This window comes from Propithecus coquereli, unplaced genomic scaffold (genome assembly GCF_000956105.1).
Source record: "Propithecus coquereli isolate 6110/MARCELLA unplaced genomic scaffold, Pcoq_1.0 Scaffold171, whole genome shotgun sequence".
Lineage (NCBI taxonomy): Eukaryota > Metazoa > Chordata > Mammalia > Primates > Indriidae > Propithecus > Propithecus coquereli.
The window spans coordinates 964,231-986,282 of record NW_012141747.1 but is presented as its reverse complement, the minus strand read 5'-3'; the positions used below and the strand labels follow the sequence as shown (position 1 = coordinate 986,282).

The window sequence follows — 22,052 nt, the reverse complement described above, 5'->3', positions numbered from 1 at the left end:
CTTTATAGATACTAAATGAAGCCACTCATGTAGTCCCTTGGTTTCACATTGGAGATACAGCAAAGGATACAAGTGCCCAGTGTTATTGGGAGAACATGAATAAATTAGGCAAAAAGGCACAATCCTCAACTGTGGTTCTCCACCCCCACCAACATGGAGTAGTAAACTTTCTACCCCTTTTTCTCATGTTCTGAAATTTTAGAATACTGCTAGATTGCTGGACATGAGACAGAGTGAAAAACAGACCTATACAAGGTCCATGTTCATAAGAGCAGAGTTTCTTAATCAGTGGGAAGTACTATAGGATGCAATTTGGAAGCTACAAGCTTAGGGCTCTGTGCCAAAATCTCAATTTTGAATTGAATGAAAATATTTATATAGATGAAAATATTTATATAAAAATATATTTCTTCTGAAGACAAAACTGTCACAGAATTGTATTATAAAAATATGATTCATTAAGAGATATGATGTATAATTTTGAGAACGCCAAGAGTCAATTTTTAGAATACTTATGGTTTGTGAAATCTGAAAAGGTGGAAATTGAAAATGACCTTAAAAAATAAATTTCCTGATTTTTCCAGGTTTCCTATATTAATAACTATTATAAGGAGTTTAACTTTCTGGAACTGAAGGAGAAAATGCGAAAATTTCTATGTCACTTCTTGTTAAGCAGGTAGACCAAATTTAGCTTTCAATCACTAAAAGTCACAAAAAGAATTTGGATGACAGTGTATAAATGTCTGAAAAGCAACGCCTAAGTCACCTGATCTTAATTATTGTCAGTTTAAATTTTTTCTTATTTGTTGAATGAAAAAGGCAATAAAAATAAATTTGACTTCATTTAGCTTTCCTCTATACTTTCTTCTTTTTGTAATTATTAAATTCTAGTTACCATAGAAAGAGTATGAAGGTGAAACCCTTTAAGTACCATAAAAATCTAAATTTCTGTAGCACAGAGAGCCACAGCCTTTGTAAATGACTCCCTTCCTTCAAACACCATTTGATCCAACCAGAGTTCCAACATGGCTGTAGAATTTCGATAGGTCTTCAGTGTTGGTTGTAACAAAATTAACTACCTATAAGTAAAAAGTTAGGGTTTATTGATTGCTTTATATATAATGCCAACTGTTGCAGACAGTTATGCCAGTAGAAATTGGCCTCAAAGTATAATACTTTCAAAAATATGTGTTTTGTGTGTATGCCCCCCAAGTGTCTGTGAGGAACTTGCAGCTTTTGCTAAGCTTTCTAGTGGGGGTGTAGGTTTTATGTGGGGAGTGGGGGTGTGATTTATATAAAAAGCCTAGAGAAAGAGTACAATGTCTCAGCACATTTTGAATTTGTTGCCCTGCCTGAATCATGTTTATGTTAAAACTGGCATTTCATAATCAACTATGAAAACTGTAATATTTTTGTTTGTTCAAAGTGCACATTGGACTTTATTCTTAAGAGTGATTAAAGCGATTACTTTGTCCAGAGGAAGTAGCTGTTGGCATTATCTGCTGAGGCCTGAACACCATGTGCTGATTTCTTCATCCACCTGAACAAGAAAGCTCGTGACTCAGAACAGACTATGATCTGGGGTTTTGTTTTTGTTTTATTCACTTTTAGAGCAAAGTGTGTAGCTCAGTGATACTTTATATCCCACTTTTTAGCCAGGCCCTTTCTTCAATCCCCTTCTAAGGGAAGCAGAAGACCCATTTGGGGAACAGTTATGTGGCACCAACCATGGCTCTTTGTCCCTGACAAATGACAATTTCCTTCTAAATTCCTTCGATGTCACGCACGCCACACCTAGCCGACTTCCTCAGACGGGGTCAGCCACCACAGGAATGTGCAGGTGAAACACATCCGCGGGAGTTTCCAAGGTCTTTAATGTTGTGCTGGCACATCGTTTTTTGATCCCTTTTGTTTTTTAATTTTCTGCAATGTTTCAGATAAAGTTCTGTTTTACTACCTCTAGGTGTAGCCGATGAATAGTGAGTCCAATCTCTTAACTGTACGGTCAGGGAATGAGTTTTTCTAGGTGTATAGTTAACCTATCTACTGTAAATGGATTATTATCACATTTTCAATCTACACAGCATATAGATTATTTTGAATGGTTCAGAATCTACTTCAAGACCTTTCAGAATGTCTCAGAGATTTTATGGGAATCTCTTCGCCTCCTACTGTAGGATGCAGAAATGTCCCAGTACACAGAACGCCAGAGAGCAGTGATGATTTTCCTGATTTTCACTTCTGTAACAAAATATCTTGAATTAAAAATACAAATGTTCTTCTCCTTTTTTATTTCATCGGCTCCTGTTGAATCATAAGCGTGATTGGTAACTAAATTTCTAATTTAAATGAGGCTATTTGCATCCAGTTAGGGTAACTATGCTTGCCAAGCAAATTTTGTGTTTATACACACCAACAAAGCAAATTTCTGTATGTTCACCAATAAAGCAAATTTTTTCTTGTTTTGTCTTACAAAAGTTTAAATATTAAATCACACGTACACAATCACTTATGGGGAAAATGGTATATCACATGAAAACAGAACAGTCTCAGAAATCCCAAATTTTATATTTATATATCAAAGTACTCATTTATACTAAATGTGGTTAGGACAGCTGGAATTCTTGAAAGGTAAAAATTTTAGAGTATTAAAAATTTGCATTCTATTAGTTTCAAATACATATATCTCAAATTGGGCAAACTCTAATACTAACAGAACTTGATTAGAGGAATAAACATTTTAATTGATTCTTAATTTTCTGTACGTAACCAGATCCTTATAAAGGGTTCAAAGATAATGCATGCTCTGAAATATTAAATACTGCCTTCCCAAGGAAACACAAACAAAAAAAGTTAATGCCAATCATTGTCTTTGTAAGGCTGGTGGTGGGCACCCCTCCCCTCCCTAAAGAAAAAAAGAGAAGCCCACAAACAACTGCCAGGCTCAGCTGAGTTAAAGAATAACCACACCTGGACGTTCACCCGGCTAAGAGAATTTTCCGTCCCTGGGGTCCACAAATACCACCGGCGCCTCCTAAAATCCACAGATACCACCGGCCCCTCCTACTTCTCGACACCCACCCTAAAACTGAAACAAAGAACTCCCCACTTTTCGCGCCAAAATTCTTCGCCCCAGAAAACCCCTATCCCCCAACTCTAAAACGTATATAAGCCTGCTCAAAACTCTCGGGCGGGGCGACTTCTCGGGCCCCACCTCTCGGGACCGTGAACCTTGCCCGGGAGCACTCTTTTTCCCCTTCCCCCAATAAAGCCACGTTGCTTCTTCTTCATTCTCTTCATCTTTTCTTTCTCCCCGCCACTAAAAAACTTTACAGTCTTACCAAATGATTTTTTTTTTTTTATTTCAGGGTATTATGAGGGTACAAACATTGTGGATATACTTTATGTCTTTGCCTCACCCAAGCGAGGGTTAAAGGCATGCCCTTCCCCCCTACAATGCTCCCCATGTCCTTTAGTTGAGGGTTTACCCCCCCAAATCCCCCTAATCTCTGGAGAGTATTACTGCCATGTGATCACCCTAGTGTTGATCGTTAGTACCAATTTGGTGGCGAGTACAAGTGGAGCCCATTCTTCCGTTCTTGTGGTGCCTCACTTTGGATAATGGGCCTAAGTTTAATCCAGGAAAGTATAAGAGGGTCTAGGTCATTGTTGTTTCTTATGATTAATATTCCATTGTATACATATACCATATCTTAATAATCCACTCATGGATTGACGGGCACTTGGGTTGTTGCCACATCCTTGCAATAGTGAATTGTACTGCCATAAACATTCGGGTGCAGATGTCTTTATCGTAGAATGTTTTGTGCTCTTTTGGGTAGATTTTTAAAGATTATGTAGAGCTATGTATCAACACATCAAATTTTAGACTTTCACCAATACATAGTTTGTACCCGATGAATAAACATTTACTGTATTTGCTACCATAATTGCTTCTTACTGGTTGGGCATCTAGTTTAAGTCTTTTCCTTTAGCTAGAAAGTTATTTTGAATGGCAGTTACAACTTGGCGTATGTCCAGTGTGTTATTGATTCAGAAGAGATGTCATGGCGAAGGTACTGTGCAGGTGACCCAAAGAAAATGCTCACCCTTGTCAGAGACTGGATTGTCGTGCCCAGACCTGTTCCTCAGCCACATGGAACAGACTTCTTAAGGCACATACCTAGTCGCGTGCATGCAGACCCACAAGGGCCACGCCCTGGAGTCAGCAACAGAGCACCTTTATTACATTAGGTTTATTTTGGATATTTCATGTGGTTTCAGTTTCATTAAACAAACTCAGGATACGTTTAGGTAAACTATCACATCAAAAGTAATTCTCGGTCTGGATAAGAGCCTGAGTGTCAACTATTCAAAATACAGATTCTTTGATAAGCCTGTAGAAAGGCTACTTCCTGTCCATGCTGTAAATTGCATTGCTAATAGGTATTTTAACTACTTTTTTTTCCTCTGCAGTGTATGTTTTGGAAAAAGGATTTTTATCTATCAAGATGTAGTATAGTTTAAATCAAGACTGGTCAAAATATAATTCTTTGTTCAAACAAGATCCTTATAGTTCATTGTTATGCTATGTAAATTGTAAGTAGTAATTAACACTCCTTCCTTAATGTTTATAATTATCTCCTCCCCTCAAGGAACAACAAAAGCTGTTTTAAAGTCTCTTTTCAAAATAAGAATCAGTACTATTTCTTGCAATGTACTGAATCCAGAAAACAGAAGTTTTGTTTTTATTGTTTTAATAGAGAGCAATTTATATAATGGTAAGTTTAGCTGATCTGTTTGGGGGGAAAAAGAGAACTAAAGTAAAAAATGTTTTAAAATGTTAGTATTTGTGCATCTCCTTAATTAGAAATAAGTCCTACTGTGATATTATCTTAAAATTACAGTTGACCCTTGAACAACACAGGGTTTGAATTCCACGGGTCCACTTACACTTCTCTGCCTCTGCCTCCCCTGAGACAGCAAGACCAACCCCTCCTCCTCCTCAGCCTACTCATTGTGAAGATGAACAGGATGAAGAATTTTATGACAATCCACTTCCACTTGAGTCAAAATATTTTTTCTTCCTTATGATTTTCTTAACATTTTTTCTCTAGCCTACTTTATTATAAGAACATATTAATAGTAATACACATAACGCAAAATGTCTCTATCAACTATTTATGTATCAGTGAGGCTTCTGGTCAGCAGTAGACTATTAGCAGTTAAATTTTGGGGGCATCAAGAGTTATACTTGGATTTTCAACTGTGTGAGGGGTTGGCATCTCTAAGCCCCACATTCTTCAAGGGTCTACTTACTGGCTGTCAGTACTGAATAAATTTCAGGTTATGTATATATTTGGTATTAACATAACGGTTTTAAAATCCAAAGGCTGTTTTACTATGAAGATGTATTCTAGCATACTGGAGATGCTGAATTGAAACAGTCAGCAGGATACGACGACTTCTAAAAATACAATTTATTAGAATAAATAATACTTTATCACAATTATAAAGGATTTTATTATTGAAGAAACTTATGGTGACTGGCACATTCTTCAGGAAAAAAATAATTTTAGGGCTGAAAAAAAGGTTTTTTTTAATCTATCATGCTATTCCAAGAGCTGCATGGTGCCTCATCCTGGCTAGGTCAGTGTTAACCCTATTTCAGAGACTTCTTAAAGGCTATAGTGAAGTTAGCTTTTGGTGGGGAAGAGGGTGTAGAGAATCACCCTCAAGGCTTTTACTGTCGTACTGATAGATTTCTCAACATCTTATAGAAGTGTCTTCAGGAAAAGACCCCAAGCAACTCTTTGAAACCTCCTTCTCAATGTTCCACGCTCACCACCTGCCTTATCTAAGCTCCACTGGAGCTCTGCCCAGACCAGACACCCGGGCCCACTCCCAGCTCCTCCTGCAATCACCCCAAAGGTCACAACCTCCACCTGCTTCCCCCATCCTAGCACCCGCCTCTCCCTCAGGGCCCACCTGGATTACTGCCCCAAACCCAGACTGCTCCTCTAGCCCACCAGCTAATCCTCCTTGCTGCAGCCAAAGGGATCTTTCTAAAACATGAATGTCCCCAGGGCAGTCCCCAGCAGGAATTATTCAGCACTGCCCCTTTATCTGTCAATAGATCTCAACCTCTGAGCATGGCAGTTGAGTCCCTTCTTGCTCAAATCGAGTGATTCTCAATTTCAGGTGTGCACAGACACCCAGGGACTTCAGGTTCTGGTTCCTGTGGCCCCGGTCTAAGGCAGGGGTCCCCATCCTATGGCAAATTGTGTAACTATTTCATTATATATTACGATGTAGTAATAATAAAGGGCACAATCAATGTAATGCACTTGAATCATCCTGAAACAATCCCCCCCATCCCTGGAAAAATTGTCTTCCATGAAAAAGGTCCCTGGTGTCAAAAATGTTGGGGACTGGTGGTCTAAGGCATGCAGCCAGGCTAGAGCACCAGTGATTCTAGCCCCTTCTGTTGGCTCCAGGCATAACCCTTGCAGACTTCACTCCCTTCACCCAGCCTAGGTTTAGAGCCTTGCACTTCTGTGGCCAGGCACACCTTTGTTTCCTTTCTGAATTCTACTCAGCCCTCAGGACATGAGGGCAGAGGTGCCCGTTCCGCCCTGTGGGAAAAACCATCCTCTGGAAGCCCAAGCCCTGAGACCAGCTCCACAGCACAGCCGTGGCTGGCGTAATGTTGGAAAGGGCGCATTTCCTTCACCATTTCAGGCAAGTTCAATACTTCTAAACTAAGATTCCATATAACGTTAAGTTGAACCATGTGAAGATATTTTTGACTTACAAAAATAGCAATTTCATGTGGCTCAACCTGACACTTTGGAAAGGATTACAAAATTTACTCCGGAGAATTTTTAAAAACAAAACAACACAAACGTGAATTGAGCCTTTCCCTGAGATTCTGCTCCATAAATGATACAAATACTACCCATTAGACTAGATGTTTTCAAACTACTGTGCAAACACATCAGCTAGGTCTCCTGTTAAAATGGTCCCCAGTAGGTCTGAGCTGGGGCTCGAGGGTTTGCCTATCTAGCAAGCCCCCAGGTGATGCGGCCACTATTGGTCTCTGGATTATACTGTAAACAGCACAACGTTAGACTGTGTAAGAGAAACCACAAGACAATATTCACCTAAAAAGAATCACATAAATAAAATACTAAAATCACTAAGTGGAGAATAACAAAATGCTTCTATACTCTATATTCTAAGATTAATCTTTGGTTTTCAGTATCTTCATGTGTCTGATTAATTATAAACCCTCATTAAGTTTATGTGCTTAACTTCAAAAACAGAGGGGTATGATTTTAAAGTAAAAACATGGCTGTATCTAAGAGCTTTAAAGAAATTTGCCTATTTCTGAGTGAGGAAAGGACAATCTTTGGAGAAACTCTTCTGAAATTCTGTTTCATTACATATAGCCTTGCCTATTTACGACCTTTTGAGTCTAATCACATTTAATATGCTCCTTCAGGGCAAGACTATTTTATATAATATTTTGGTCTCCTCAAAAGCATTTAGTGCTTGTGTAAAAGTTCACAATTGTAGCACCTAATACAAAGTTCATATTTTTCTTGTAGCAACAGAGGAAAAAGGACTATCTTCAAACTAAAACATACTTCCAATTAATTATAAATATTTGGGTTTACCCCACACACAACTATGGAAATATTTTTTCTGCTTTACAAACAATATCAAAGTTATGATAAATTACTGCAGTGTATTAAAATATCATTTACAATTACACATGTGTTAGGTTGAAAACAGGCATAGCCGCCTAGTGGACTAATTAAGAAAAATAAAAGGAATGGGAACTTGGGCAGTTTGTGAAGAAAAGAGGAACCTCTAAATAACTTTTACTAATGCTCGGTGTGATGCTGAGGTTGGCATGCCTGGTCCATGCCCCCTGCGAGCTCCAGCTAACCCTCACGGCAGCTTAGAGGGGGCCTAGGAAAAGGCACACCAAAACATGTCCCTGTAGATCAAGATAGTTCTCCTCTTTTCAGACGTGAAATGAAAACGAAATAAAGGAAATGACTCTTATCACAAGACACTGTACAATCAAGTTGCTGATCTGGCACACCAGCTGTGCCTTACTCCGTATAAATTGTTCAGCTTAAAAGCATTCCTGTGCTTGGGCTTCAGCCCCAGGTTGTCAGCACCAGAATGACAGGCCTCAACTGGAACGCAGGCTTCCAGGAGCAGAGCGATGGCCATACCTGATGTCCAGGTGGATTGAGTTGGTCCCTGAACAAACTCAGCTCTTGGAGGCAGGGAACACAGGGAACAGGGCCCAGGAAACCCCTTCTCCTGTTTACACAGTACAACTGCTGAGAGCTGGGGAAAAGCGTAACACACTAGGACTACAAACACAATTTTAGCAGTTCACATTTAGTTAGCTGCATAAAAACAGCCGTGTCTCTGGCTTTTAATCAAAATCAGTGTATCTCAGTGTGATCCTTTTTCTACTTCCATGAGACATCGTGAGTGGTGCTCACTGACCACCGCAGATTTCTGGGCTTCAGCCAGGCCCCCTGAATCAGTCTCTGGGGGTGAGGTCAGCGTCTAATTTTTAACCAGCTTTGAGAAAGTTGACAGGCTGGCTGTCATAAAGCAGCCTCTTCAATCTCTAGGATTTTGATCGCAGAAAACTTCCTTTTAGCATATGAAATTTAACTCGAAATTCATGTTGCAGTTGATCAGCATTTCACCAACGTGTTATTGTATTTTTAATAGGAAAATGCTTGTGGTTTCTTCCAGTCTTCCACGTACCATGTTCTGTTATTCTACCACCGTTTGCCTATCCTATAGCTGGCAGCTTTTTTCCCCTTGAAAACTTTAGCCTCATTGGTCCAGCCGGGCAGGAAGAGGAGACTTCAGGTAAAGGCTGAATACATTCCCCATTTGGCAAAGCTTTGCTCCATTCTTAACCTCCCCACATGCTGCAGTGACTTCTGATCACCCACAGGCCTAACTGCGCACAGTGGAGGCCCACCTGGAAGCCCAGCAACAGTACACACCCACCCGGAAATAAGTTTCCCACCCACAGTCCACCCTGTCCAAAGCACCCTTCTCATTATGGTCTCTGTCCCCAATTCAACCACCTCAAATCTTGTGCTGTCCAAATCCACTCTATTCACTTTTTAATTTATCACTCATGTCACCAATAGAGCGAGGTTTGTTTAGAGACATTATGAAGATGGCCACTAAGGCTAACACAACCCCCAGACTAGGGGGGCCGCAGGGGCTGACCTCCTGTGCAACGCCTGAGAGGAGAGGGGCGATGATGCGGCCCACTGCGGTCACTGACTGCCCCATGCCTATGAGGGTGCCGCTGGCCTGGGCCCCGCCCACGGTCAGCTGGAGGTCTGTGATGCACGTCCTGCCGATGGCAGTGGAGAAGGACAGGAGAGTGGAGGAGAGGATGACGGCGCCCACGGTCGGGGCTGTGGAGTAGAGCAGCAGCAGGGTGCAGGTGAGCACGCTGGAGTGCAGCAGCAGCGTGTGCGAGTTGTGCTTGTACAGCCGTAGGACAGGCCCCAGGGCAAAGCCCGCTGTGGCCCCCAGGGCGCTGCTGTAACTGATGAGGTAGCCCGTCACCTTGGGCCGCACCCCAAAGCGCTCCTCCAGGGCCAGCACGAAATTACTGTAGTACAGCATGACCGCTACACCCATCAGCAAGCGCACTAGAAATATGTCCCACATTTCAGAAAATAGCAGGCTCTTCATGTCCCGCAAGGCCGACGCCACTTCGACCCAGGGAGGCCAGGCAGTCTTGTCCCTTGTCCTGGCCCCATGGGTGGTGGCTGCTTCCCGCATGTCATAGTCGCTCTTTCCAGACAGCACGTCAGTCTTACCCCATTGCAGGCCATTTCCTGCACTGCCCAGTTTTGCTTCACTCCATGGTAATAGCCAAACGAGACCTGTTAAAAGGGCATAGTATCTGTTAATTCACTGAATTCAGACAGTGCCTCCTCAGGGAAGAGGCAATTATTTGCATCAGGTTACAAATCTATATTTTTGTACTAGATTTACTAGTCTGTATCTTGAATCCAGTTTTTCACCATTTCCACAGCTCCATTTTGACATCAGGATTCTTGCAAAAGACAATTCACCTTTAACAAGAACATCAAAACAATACCTATAAAATATTCTGTTTTTTTCCCCAGCTCAAGAGCCTATGATGGTTTCCTATATCCCATCGTTTCATATGTAAATTGTTACAAATTTAAATTCTTCCCTTCATTAACTAATTCTCTATCATCTGCTCATCTATCCGTCCATCTAAACATCCGAACATCCAACATTCATGAGTGCTTCTTAAGCTAAACACCAGGAATATATTAATCAATGAGACAAAGCCTATGAAATCCCTGTACTCGAGGAACTAAAACCTAAAAGGGGGTTCAGATAAGTAAACAGGCAACTAGATGACAATGAAAGGGCCATGCTGGGGAGGCACAGGCTGCTATGTGCAGCGACAGCCGGCCTTGGCTTGGGGGCTGGGCAGGGACAGCCTTTCAAACTGTCCGGAGGAAGCACCTGCTTGGATCCTCCCCCAGTCAGGGCCACCTGCCTTATGCTTCTGCAGGTCACAATTGCAAAACCCCAGGGGAAGCCATTTTCGTAGACCACAATGCACAGCCTTACATAGTAGCTATGACCGCCATTCAGATAATCCTACTTCTGCTCTCATGACAGCATGTTCTTGCCTGCTGTTTTGTCCTGTGTCATCCAAGTAGAATGACCCCTTCCAATCAATGTCCAAAAATGTTCTTAAAACTGAATTCAAACTTGCCATTCTAGGACATCCTTCCAAACTCCCTATTGGTTTTTCAATCCTTCAGCACTTAAAAGTTCAACTTAGACCAGTGGCTATTCAGTGCTGCTTCACGTTGTTTTCAGCACCTTCACTCGTGTGTGTAGTTTTTCCAAAACATAGTGTACATGCTTCAGCCACGGACAAATTTATGACAGAAAGCCAAACACATGAGAACACAGATCTGGGCTTTATAACTATTCATTTACTCATTCAATATTATGTAGCATCTGCTACATGTCTGGGCTACAAATCAGCCAAGTGAAAAGGCAACCGGGAAACAATCAGTAAAGTGAAAAGCAACCTATAGAATGGATGTGATTTGCAAATCATGTATCTGATAAAGGATTAATATCCAAAATATGTAAGGTGCTCCTATAACTCAACAGCAAAAAAAATAACCTCATTAAAAAATGGGCAAAAGATTTGAACAGACATTTCTCCAAAGAGTAGCCAACAGATATATAAAAAGTTGCCCAACATCACTAATCATCAAGGAAATGCAAATCAAAACTCAATGAGAAATCACCTCACACTTGCTAGGTGGCCTGGTGTGTAATGTGTGTGTCTGTGTGTGTGTATAGTGTGTGTGTGTATATATATAAAATAGATGTACTATATATACTGTGTTTTATATACACACACACACACACACACAAATGTAAATATATAAAACATAAGGAGGTTAATGAAGATATAGAGGAAAGGGAACCCTTGCACACCGCTGGGGGAATGTAAATTGGTACAGCCACTATGGAAAAGAACTGGGAGGTTCCTCAAAATAACTTTCATTTTTGGACAATGAGCCTGCCCATTCTGAGAAAAACAAATCATAAGGTAGGTAGAATGGTCAGTATGAGTACACAAAATAATCTTCTCATGATTACATGTCGACTTACCGGCATTGAGAATGAAGACAGAAAAACAGATGAAGGCTGTAAGATAAAACCCACCATCTAATTCAGTGAGATAGCCACCGACCACGGGGCCCAAGATGAAGCCCACACTGGATGCTGTATTGAAGTGCGCAATTACGACTGGCCGTTCCTTCTCTGCAACCAGATCAGAAAGCAGAGCCCTTGAGATGGAGAGGGTGTGTTTAAAAATACCTGCGAGGGGACAAGAAGCACGCGCTGAACTTTTTCCAGACCCAAAGTATTTCCCTTGTGAAGCTGTGCTTATCTCTACTCCTGAAGGAGTTCTCATCTGCACTCTCCTGGACCTCTGAGACCTGCAGGATCCATCCCACCATGATGAGACTCCTGGTCTAGCACCACCACCCTAGCCAGTCACCTCATCTTTGGCAACCAAGTCCCTGAGCCCTTGCTTGCCCGCCTCCTGTCACAATGTCCCATCACCTCCAGTCCTGTTATCCAGCTGCAATTCATGGTGGCTTCCACAGAGTGAGTTACTGTTCTTTATTGATTCACTCACTGAACCGTATTCACTGCATGCCTACTGTATGGCAAGCACTGATCTTGACCCTGGGCATAAAGCAAGGAATAGAGGCCAAAAAAGCAAAAAAATAAATATATAAAGACAGATATCACTGCCCTCAGAGAGCCTGCATTTTCACTGGGGGGACACAGAGATTTATTAGAAGGTGACAAAGGCTATGCAGAGAAATAAAGCTGGGAAGAGGACAGGGAGTGAGTACAAATCTGCTGGCACAGTCCTCCAACCAATACGAATGGATTTTCTGCCCGCAAGAGGCTTGTGAATTTGTTGACTAAACAAATTGAAAACTGTGACATGACTCTTAATAAGAGATTAATGTGAGTCTAACAACTTTACACTCCTCATACTTCAGCAGATGTTTGACTCCTCATGCACCCAGACACCCATGTGAAGAACACACTTGTAAACATGCTGCTGGATTCACTACTTTGATCAATAAATACATAGTAGGAACTCAATAAATGGTGCTGGTGGGTCTGCCTGAATCACCCCTGACTGTGACGTGACACGTGGTTTTCAGTGATCTCCTGCAGGTAGTCTCGCCCTACACAACACTGTACCACTGTGTGCTTCAACACGTTGGTCCTATTAGTCTACTCCCAGCTTGGCCTCAAAATTAGTGTGGGTGTCTGCCCAATAACCAGCCTCTTTGGAATCCTTTCCAAAATCAGGTAGACGGCCTCTCTCTAGACCTATTTCCTTAAATGTCAGAAAGGACTGAGCCAGAAGATGATTCCTAAAAAGTCTTATAGGAATCCTGTGATTATTTTTGAAATTTTAGCAATGTCAGGTTCCCCTTACACACACAAGGGAAGAGGACGGTGGTAAGTGTACCCACGAACCACCCAGCCCAGGCTCCTCTTGTCTTCCAGGGGTTAGGGTGGTGGACAAGGAGGGCAGGGGGAAACCAGTGTCCAATTCAGGTACTGCAACCTCAGGCACATTCAGAGTCAGTGGCTCATTTTCAGGACATAAGGATCCAAATCCACAACTGACTTTGTGCAGTAGAACCCTGGTGAAGCTCCCCAGGGTTCCCTCCTGTTCACAGACCACCAAACACCGTGGAGGTTACATGGGCAAAAAGGAATTTTTATATGCAGCTCTCCTTGTTTGCAACATTTGTGATGTGCATGTAACAGGACTATCACTACTTAAACCAGGCTCATTTCATATTTAATAAAAACATTTTAATCCTCCCCATAAATCTCTACTCATTTTGTAACAAACCTAAGTTCTTATTCATCCCCCTCATCTGTTTCTTTAGAATTATGAACAGTATATACCACTGAATGGGGAGTGTATTATATTGTAGAAAGATGTATCGCCAACCAAATCAAGAATAATAAATTTGATAGCAGGGGCACATGGAACATCTGTTGATTGGATTTTGTGTGTGGTGGTGGGTTTGTTAGGATAATTGACCACATTTAAGCAAAGACCTTGATAAAGCATTTTTTTTCTCAGTCAACAAAAGAGCACATTATGAATTTTGGAGTGTGAATTTAATAGACTTTCAGAGTTCATATATATGCCACAGAAATGGTATGAAAATCCAAAATGAGTTGACCAACTGTATGTTAAAATGCCTTACTTTATGCCCTATTCATTTGGAGTGTCAGTTAAAAATGTCATCTTAACTGAATATGGGCAGATGTCCAGGGCTGTAGACTTGTTGACCAGAGTAGCAAACTGTGTTGGTGCTCTAATGGGCAAAATGTTTCAATGAATGGACAAAATAAAATGTTAGAAATGGTCGAGACCAGTCTGGAGACAGAAAGCTAAGCCATGAGCTGCTACATCATAATCCTAGCTTCCCCCCAGTCAATGGTCAGAGTTACAGAAGGCTACGGGAGAGCCACAGAGGCAAATTTCAATTTGAAATTAGGAAGCCCAATTACAAAACTATAAGCTCACCGAGGGAGGGAAAGGTAACTACAGTGCTGGCCAAAGACAATTCCTACTGACCCAATGTAGAGCCACAGCAACAGGAAGAAGGCAGCTCCTGACATAGAATAGTCATTCACACTGACAGCCCTAAAGGCCTCTGGGCTTCGGCAAGTACAAGGTTCTTAGCTTTGTCAAGTAGACAGAGCGCCCAGCCATGCTAATTGCTCAATCAACAGCAGCTGCTGTGTTGCAGTTATCGTTGTAATTGCTGTTGTCATTATACTCTCTCTATGTAAGCACTAATCAAAGAGGCAATGTCAGGCAAGAGTAGGCTTTATACACAGAGACAGAGATTTAGTTTGAACACACACACACACACACACACACACACACACACACACACACACACACGGGCCAGAACTCACCTGCAGGAACTCTAGCCAGGACAAACAGGAACACATTGGTGGCTGCTCCAAGGAGGAGATAGCCCAGGGCACTGAGCAGAATGCACACCAGCAAGGAAGCCCGCCTTCCCGCCACATCACTCCAGCAGCCCTGAGGAAAGCAAGAGACAGAAAGCCCTTTAACTTGCTCTGGGGTCACCCAGAACCACTACCATGCAAACACCCAAAACAAACTGACCCAGGGGAAAATGTCAGAGGATCTGGTTTAAGATCCTCAGATGCTCAGTTCCATTACGCCACTTGCCAGATTATGTTATTTGCTCTGGTCTTCCACAGCGTGACTAGAAAAATGCCACGTAGCTTTCTTTGTCCAAAAAAAAGCCTGATGATCTGGTACCTAAGAATGGCTGGAGGGTCCAGGAAGTGTAATTTACAAAGTCTCAGTTTCGTCTTTCATTCTTATTACTTTATACAACTAAACTCCTTAGAAACCATGTTTTCTGTTTAGAAATTTTGAAAAGCAAAATGAATACAAAAATACCTCACAATCCCAAACCTACTTACATATTTTTAACAAAGTGGTCATATAGTACAGTATTTTGTAACTTGCTTTCTTACTTAATATGACTGGAATATCATTACATGTCGTTAAAAATTTGCTTCTGTTATTATAATCCTATTCCATATTCCACTATGTACCAACATTTACTCAACAAATCTACTTTTTGTTCTATTTCTGGTTCATTTGAATTTGTCAAAAACATAAATAATGCTACAATAAGCATCCTTACAGCAAACTCTCTGCAAACATCCTTGAAAATTTCCTTAGAACAAATTCCTAGAATTGGAGTTGTTAGGTTAAAAGGCGGGGATATGTTTAGGCATCTGACATACACTGACAAATTACTCTCCAGAAAGATCTATAACCCCACATACAATGTAGTTAGGAGAGTCTCCATTTCCCCATAATTCAACCAACACTGTATACTGTCAATTTTTTAAAAATCTGCAAATTTGGTAAGTGGCATATTTTTGTTATGTTTACTTTTTGCCCCGATGAATTTTTTTTTTTAACGTGTGTACTGACTATTTGCATTTCCTCTTGAGAGAAGCAAGCAGAACGTGTCTGCCAGTTATAACTCCCACATTTGGGAAGCCTCAGGGCACTGCCAGGTGCAGGCTGCCTTCTGAACCATCCTCAAGGCAAGTGAGGATGTCCAGTAAGACCAGAGGTGGCCCAGGATGAAGCCTGCCCAGCAGGGAATGATAAGCTTCACGCTGACCGGCTCAACACCCCAGCACCTCTGAAAGTCTGGATGTGAAGCACACAGAGAGGAAAGCAGGGAGCAGAAGCTGAGAGACACACAGGGAGGAACTCAGCAGAGGCCACTGAGGAAGGAAGAAGGCCCAGAGAGGTGGTGGTGGCTGCATGGAGTCCTGATGGCCCCGTGGGTGGATCGTGGATACCTCACAGGACAGATAGCAGCAAGTGAGCAGAGCTCCAGGGCTGCCTTTCTAGCTCATTATTGCAAAACCTCCACATCCTATTGCAACAGGCCTAGTTAGAAACAAGCCTCACTTGCAGGCTGAAAGCTCTGGCCTATAGAGATACAACCGGAAGTCACTGGGTGAGGCTTCCAAAAAAGGTCCTTGGAGGTGGGGGAGGGTGGTGGCTAACTCAGCCTTGGGCTCTTCATCCTCCCATCCTCCTGCTTAGCACATCCCCACATGCTGAGCTTGAGCAGTCGTCTCGCTGAGGATGGTAGGATAGGACGGCAGCAGGAGCCTGGGTCTCTGGAGGCGACTCAGACACCTGGGCAGCCTCGGGTGGTGTGCTTCACTTTTTCTCTTCAGAGTGCTCAGAGAAGCCTCTGTTACTCACAGGTGGCCATCAGCCTGACCAATATGCCCAAGGCAACCAGAGCACCTCCATGCTGACCCATTTACATACTGAGGCTCTGGGTGAGGTGATGTTCGAAAAAATGTCATTGCCTTAAAATAAAAATTGCTAAACACAATGATAGCAATGTAGCATTGTTTGAGAAGAGTGATGAACAGGGTCCCCAGTGCTGTGTGATACCCAGAAGATCCCCAGTTCCAGAACAAGCTCTAGTCTGTCAGTCCCGGCTGGAGGAGACTGAGACTGCTCCCTGCTTCCCATCCTCAGTAAGGATCCACAACCTTTGCCCACACTCTCCAGGTAACCACGGAAGCAACCTCAGCCTGCTGCCCTTCCTTGCCAGTAGCCAACTATTCCTGTTCATGCCCTTTCCCTGTTTTTATTGATATGTTTATCTTTTTCTGAAGGACAACAAAGATCTCTTTACATAAGGATATAAACTACCATAAAATTCCTCCAGGAAACACTTTGAGGGTAAATCCTCCAAAATACTGTCATCCTTCTCCAAATGTCATCAAGTCTATTCCCCAACTCTCATTTGAATGGATTTCAGAAAATTCCCTACTCTCTTTTGATCTGGGTAAAGGGTCACTGGCCTCCTTGTGGTCACAGGGCAGTGGTATAATCTGGTAATTACACCCTGGGCCCTGGGCCAGGTTACCTGGGTTCAACTCTGAACTCTTTTCATTCCTTACTCCTTGACCTCGGACATACTAGTTAACCTCTCTATGCCTCAGTCTCTCTACCTGTAAAATAGGAATAATAATGATATCTGCCTCAGATTATTTTTCCCTTCAACATTTTCTATGTGCTTAACATAAAATGAGTCATTAAAGACCAACAGTCACCCTTTGTGGCTGGTTATGACTAGGAATAGAGGAAATAAAGTTCTTATAACAGGGAGGGCCCCATACATAATAAGTATTTTATAAATGCTAGTCATTTTGTTAAAATGAATATATTAAAAAAATTAGCCAATGTGACACAGCATACTTCTCCTTCATAAAGATTTGTTCTTAAAATCTTTTTTAATAGAACTTATGATTAAATATGTACTTATATATGTATTGGTTAAAAAGGAAATTTTAATTAGGTATTTCTCTATCTGAAAAATTTCTAAGGAAGGTTTTTATTAAATTCCAGCTACAAGATATATGAAATGTGCTTTATAAGCACATAATAAAACAAAGGATGAATTTGAAAAAGTGGGTAGGGTTATGGGTGGAAATAAAAATTCTAATTCTTATAATGCCAACTATATGTCAGGTGCTCTGATAAGTGACAGTATAGAAATAAATAAATAAAAGCTGGTCTTTATCTCAAGGAGTCCAGAGTCCAACAGAAGAAAAGTACTTGAATAATTAACATATGCTGTGGCCTAATATCTCTGATATATATACAAATCAAGTATTTGAGGAGTGAGTTTCCAAACAAAGCAGAAAAGGTATTTACTCGGGATATAACAAATTCTTCTCTCACAATAAAGTATATGAAATATGAGACTTTGCCTGACAATCAAGAGTATTGCTCCCCTGTATGATCTGATAACTCTAGTTCTATTTACATTTTTATATCATTAAGGCAATGTCAGGTGACTCGGAAAAAACATAATATGGGCTTAGAGTGTGAATATGAGATTAGGTGACTTAGTCAATTTACTTAAACTCTGAATCTTAATCTCCTCATACAGAAAAGGAGATACCAAACTACTTGGCTGGGTTATTATAAAGTTTAAATGAGAATAAAACAATTATTGTTACACAAATTTAATATATGAAAGACTTCGAAAAAAAACAGGGAGTAGCTATTTACTAAAGAATTCATTATAAAATCTGAATTCCTTTCAAAAGTATATTTTATAAGAAAGCAACTCTTAGTAAACATAAGTATACTTCATGCTCACTAAATGTGAGAACACCGACCCAGCTATTGAGACCAAAGTCACTAATTATCAATCTGGGAGGCTACACTGACTATTCTATTGAGCTGCCTGAATCACTGGACACTGAGGTCTCAAGACCAGTGTGGCTACAGTAGACTGCGCCAGGGAGAGAGGAAGGGATGATCAGTTGAGGTCTCCAAAGTCCTAACAAATGAGCAGTCAGAAGCAGGAGAGTGACAAAATCATCTCCGGATCTTTCTACTCCATGTTGTAGACACACAACCACTCCAAAGCTCCTTCTGTCTATACACTTAAGTCTTATAAATAATAATGCCCTTAGTTCAAAATGCACACCTTGAAATAGGATAGTAGAAACCTAAGGGGATTTGATTAGTGTCGATTAAGTGAAACGAACAATAAAATTGGTAATACCTTTTGTTCTTTTCTTCAGTGAAAAGTTAGCAGGGAATTATAGGAAGAACATGTTACAATTTAAAAATTGTTCTCATCTCAGATCTGTTATTCAGTGTGTTCCATTTAGAACAAGCCATCTAAGCTGTTCAGGCCAACACCTCCTCACAGGTTAAACAAGGAAGACAAATGCCACGAGGATACTTCTTGATCTAACAACACTGTATATTCTAATTATCTGCACACTTGCTTTTTGGTAAACCTCAAGCTCCCAGTTTTACTACAGCCATGACGGATGAACCTCAGAGTCATGTGATCATGTGTTCAGGACACATTGCCAGATGGAAGATAACTTACCACCAATGTGCTAGAAAAGAGTTGCAAAACACCATAGGAGGAGCCTGCAAAAAACCAATCAATAACATCAATAAAATCAGCTAGACCTATTACAAAAATGAATTAATGTGATAACAATTACATAGAAATTGATAGAAAACATTAGGGAACAAAGGCCATTTTTAAAAAAGGAACTCGCCCACATCTTTTTTTCTAGTTGAAAAAATATAAATAATATAATTTTTAATAAAAGGCCATCAAAATAAAATTAAGGGTAAACAGAAGTGAGCATAAAGGCAAGTGTTGACCTTAGAGACCCTTTAAGATGGTCCTCCTTCCATCATGTGAGAACTGTGTAGCTCCAATTATAACATTTCATAGAGACTACTCAGGGGAATAGAAATTTGAATCCTAGAAAAATCCTACTAAGTCTTAAAATTTTAATATTGTCTCATATGCCTCTAACGTTTTACAGTTTTATAAAATAGTTTAATTTTATAAAGAATTTACAAAGTTCTACAGAGTTCTTTTACCTCCATTATCATGTAACATGTCCCTTCTGCTTTTCCTAAAAACCTTCAGCCGCTGGATAGTCCAGTGTAATTCCAACTATATTTTTCCAGGGAAATACAAATCAAGGCATGGACCAGGATTTAACAAATATTATGTACAAAACTGTACCCAAACACTTGCCTGTCCAGTTTCTGAATGATCAAGGGCTGTTAGTCTTAACGATTTCTTATTAATTAACAGAGTCCTAAGCACTATCTCCTGCCTCTTTCCTAAATCAATGCCTTCTGGATGGAATTTTTATGTTACACAGGCAGAGAAACCCTATGGTCCTCTATAATATGTTGGTAGTGGTGTGGGAAACTTGCAACTAATTTTCCAAGGCTCATCCAAACCTTTCCCACATGGTGTGATTTTTGTGGACTATGTTTCTCTCTCATTAGGTTATGGGTTCCTGTAGGGAGGAGTCCATACCTCCCTTTTACCCCCCCCGGCCGGACCTCCAGGAAGCTCAGTAAGTACCTGTTACACCACTGGTGATGTGAGACATGGGGCTAATGCTCAAACCTCAAAACCTCTTCAAACATAGATAGTCTAGGAAAAGATGAATTACATTTGCTCTAGGGTAATATTTTTAGACATTCTGGAAATTTGTTTTATCTCATTTTCTACTTACCTTTGGGTAATATTTAGCAATAAGACTGCATTGCATTCAGGTACTTAATTCAGAGGATTTAAAATTCAATGCTACGAAAATGAGCAGTATTGACCACTCACCTACTATTCCAGCAACTGTTGGACTTGCTCCAAGGGACTTGATGTGAAGGCTCAATAAAGGGACAACCATGCTGACACCAAACAAATCCTAAAAGAAAGCGAACAATAACTGACTCAAATTAGTAATCAAAGCCTAGGTGTTTTTAAACTAGTAAACCTAAAATTATAAACTGGTTTTAAAAACAAAACCAATATCCAAAATTTCGAGCAAACAAGAAATTATAATTGTATTCTACAGTACATTCTAGTAATGAGTTGCCACCTATAAATGCCTGGATTACCCTGACCTAGAATCCATTTTGGCTTTACCTCCTTTGTAACTGACTTTTTTTCTTCTTTTTTTTTGCATATTAATTATATTGTTTATATATCTTTGATCATTTTTAAAGTTCTTTGAACACATTAGCAAACTTTATATTTCCTAAATATCTTTTAATTAGATTTTCTTTAAATAACCAAGCATTGAAAACTTTACAAAAACATTAACTATTCTAAAACGGTTGAGGTTCCTTTTTTCCCTTAAAGAGTCTAACGGGGGTGGGGGGTGTCTTTTGTAGACACATCTATTTTCCAAGGGTGTAACTGACTCTTAATGTTCAAGGAAGATATGCTACAAAAGTTCCTCAAATAAAATAAGCAAATGACCCAAAATTTTCTGTGGATAATGAAGTGGGAAAAAAATGGAGGCATAATTCATATTTATTGAAGCAGAACTTGCTTAGAAATATAAATTTCCTTCTGGAGTTAGCAAAAGCAACCGATGTCCTAGAACCTGTGGTTTATAGCCTTACAAGGTGACACCTGAGAAGATAAGCTCAGTACAGCAGGAAGGAGAGAAGGCTGGTGTACTGCGGGAAGGCCAGCTCTTTGCAGCTAAGTCATAAAAAGTACATGGGCTTTGGGGTGAGACAGACAGTTCTCAGTTACAGCTCCATTATTTACCAAACTGTGTCCTTGGAAAGTTATTTAAAATTGCCAAGCTTTGCTGTTGTCATCTGTAAAAAGAAGAGTAACTGCCTGAACATTCAGTGGCATAACGGCTGCGAAAGGCCTGATATACAATAGAAGCTCAAACATATCTTCTTTCTTCAATTCTCGGGATAAATATGGATCCGTTTTGCTAGGTATTTTGAGTCAATAGGCAGACTTCTATTTTTTCCTTTAAGCTTTTTTCTCATTCTCATTTCACTTGGTTACTTGCTACAACTAGCTTAGAAGAAGAAACATTGCACACTCAGTTTTCTTTATATTCAACCTGGATTCCTTCTCCCATAAACCTGGTTAAGTAGAAAGAAAGAACATACATGCAAAATATTTTTTTCTTTGGGTCCAGAGTTACTCTTTTGCTTTTGCTCCCCCCGCCAAGCTGTGTATTCACATAATTATGGAAACACAAACTTCCACATATACTTTTGGTGGGCCTTTTCCATGGTTACACCTTTAGATGGCCATATAGCTAACATCTAGTGATCTTAAATAGCTCATAAATTTACATTAGCAGAATGACAGTTTATTATTTCTATTTTACAATTATTTAAAATTTATTTTGGGCTTCACTGTCATTTGTATCCCATCAGCCTACTGATGTTTATATCATTTAAAAGACTCCTAATGCAACAGCCACCTATTGAGTCTTCC

At 40.5% G+C, this 22,052-nt stretch overlaps 1 protein-coding gene across 2 annotated transcripts in view; it reads right to left on the bottom strand.

The window, feature by feature from the left end:
• Positions 1-9,148: 9,148 nt before the first annotated feature.
• The window catches only part of MFSD9 (major facilitator superfamily domain containing 9), a 16,004-nt gene continuing 3,100 nt past the window's right edge, over positions 9,149-22,052 (bottom strand). The window contains exons 2-6 of one of the 2 annotated variants that reach the window (XM_012642006.1): positions 20,415-20,502; positions 19,149-19,192; positions 14,620-14,749; positions 11,749-11,958; positions 9,149-9,953 (exon numbers count right to left, since the gene is read on the bottom strand). In XM_012642006.1, the coding sequence (XP_012497460.1) occupies positions 9,163-9,953; positions 11,749-11,958; positions 14,620-14,749; positions 19,149-19,192; positions 20,415-20,502 (1,263 nt within the window). In that variant the 3' untranslated portion in view covers positions 9,149-9,162. The remainder of the gene's footprint in view (positions 9,954-11,748; positions 11,959-14,619; positions 14,750-19,148; positions 19,193-20,414; positions 20,503-22,052) is intronic. The other variant, XM_012642007.1, reaches the window with a different exon arrangement.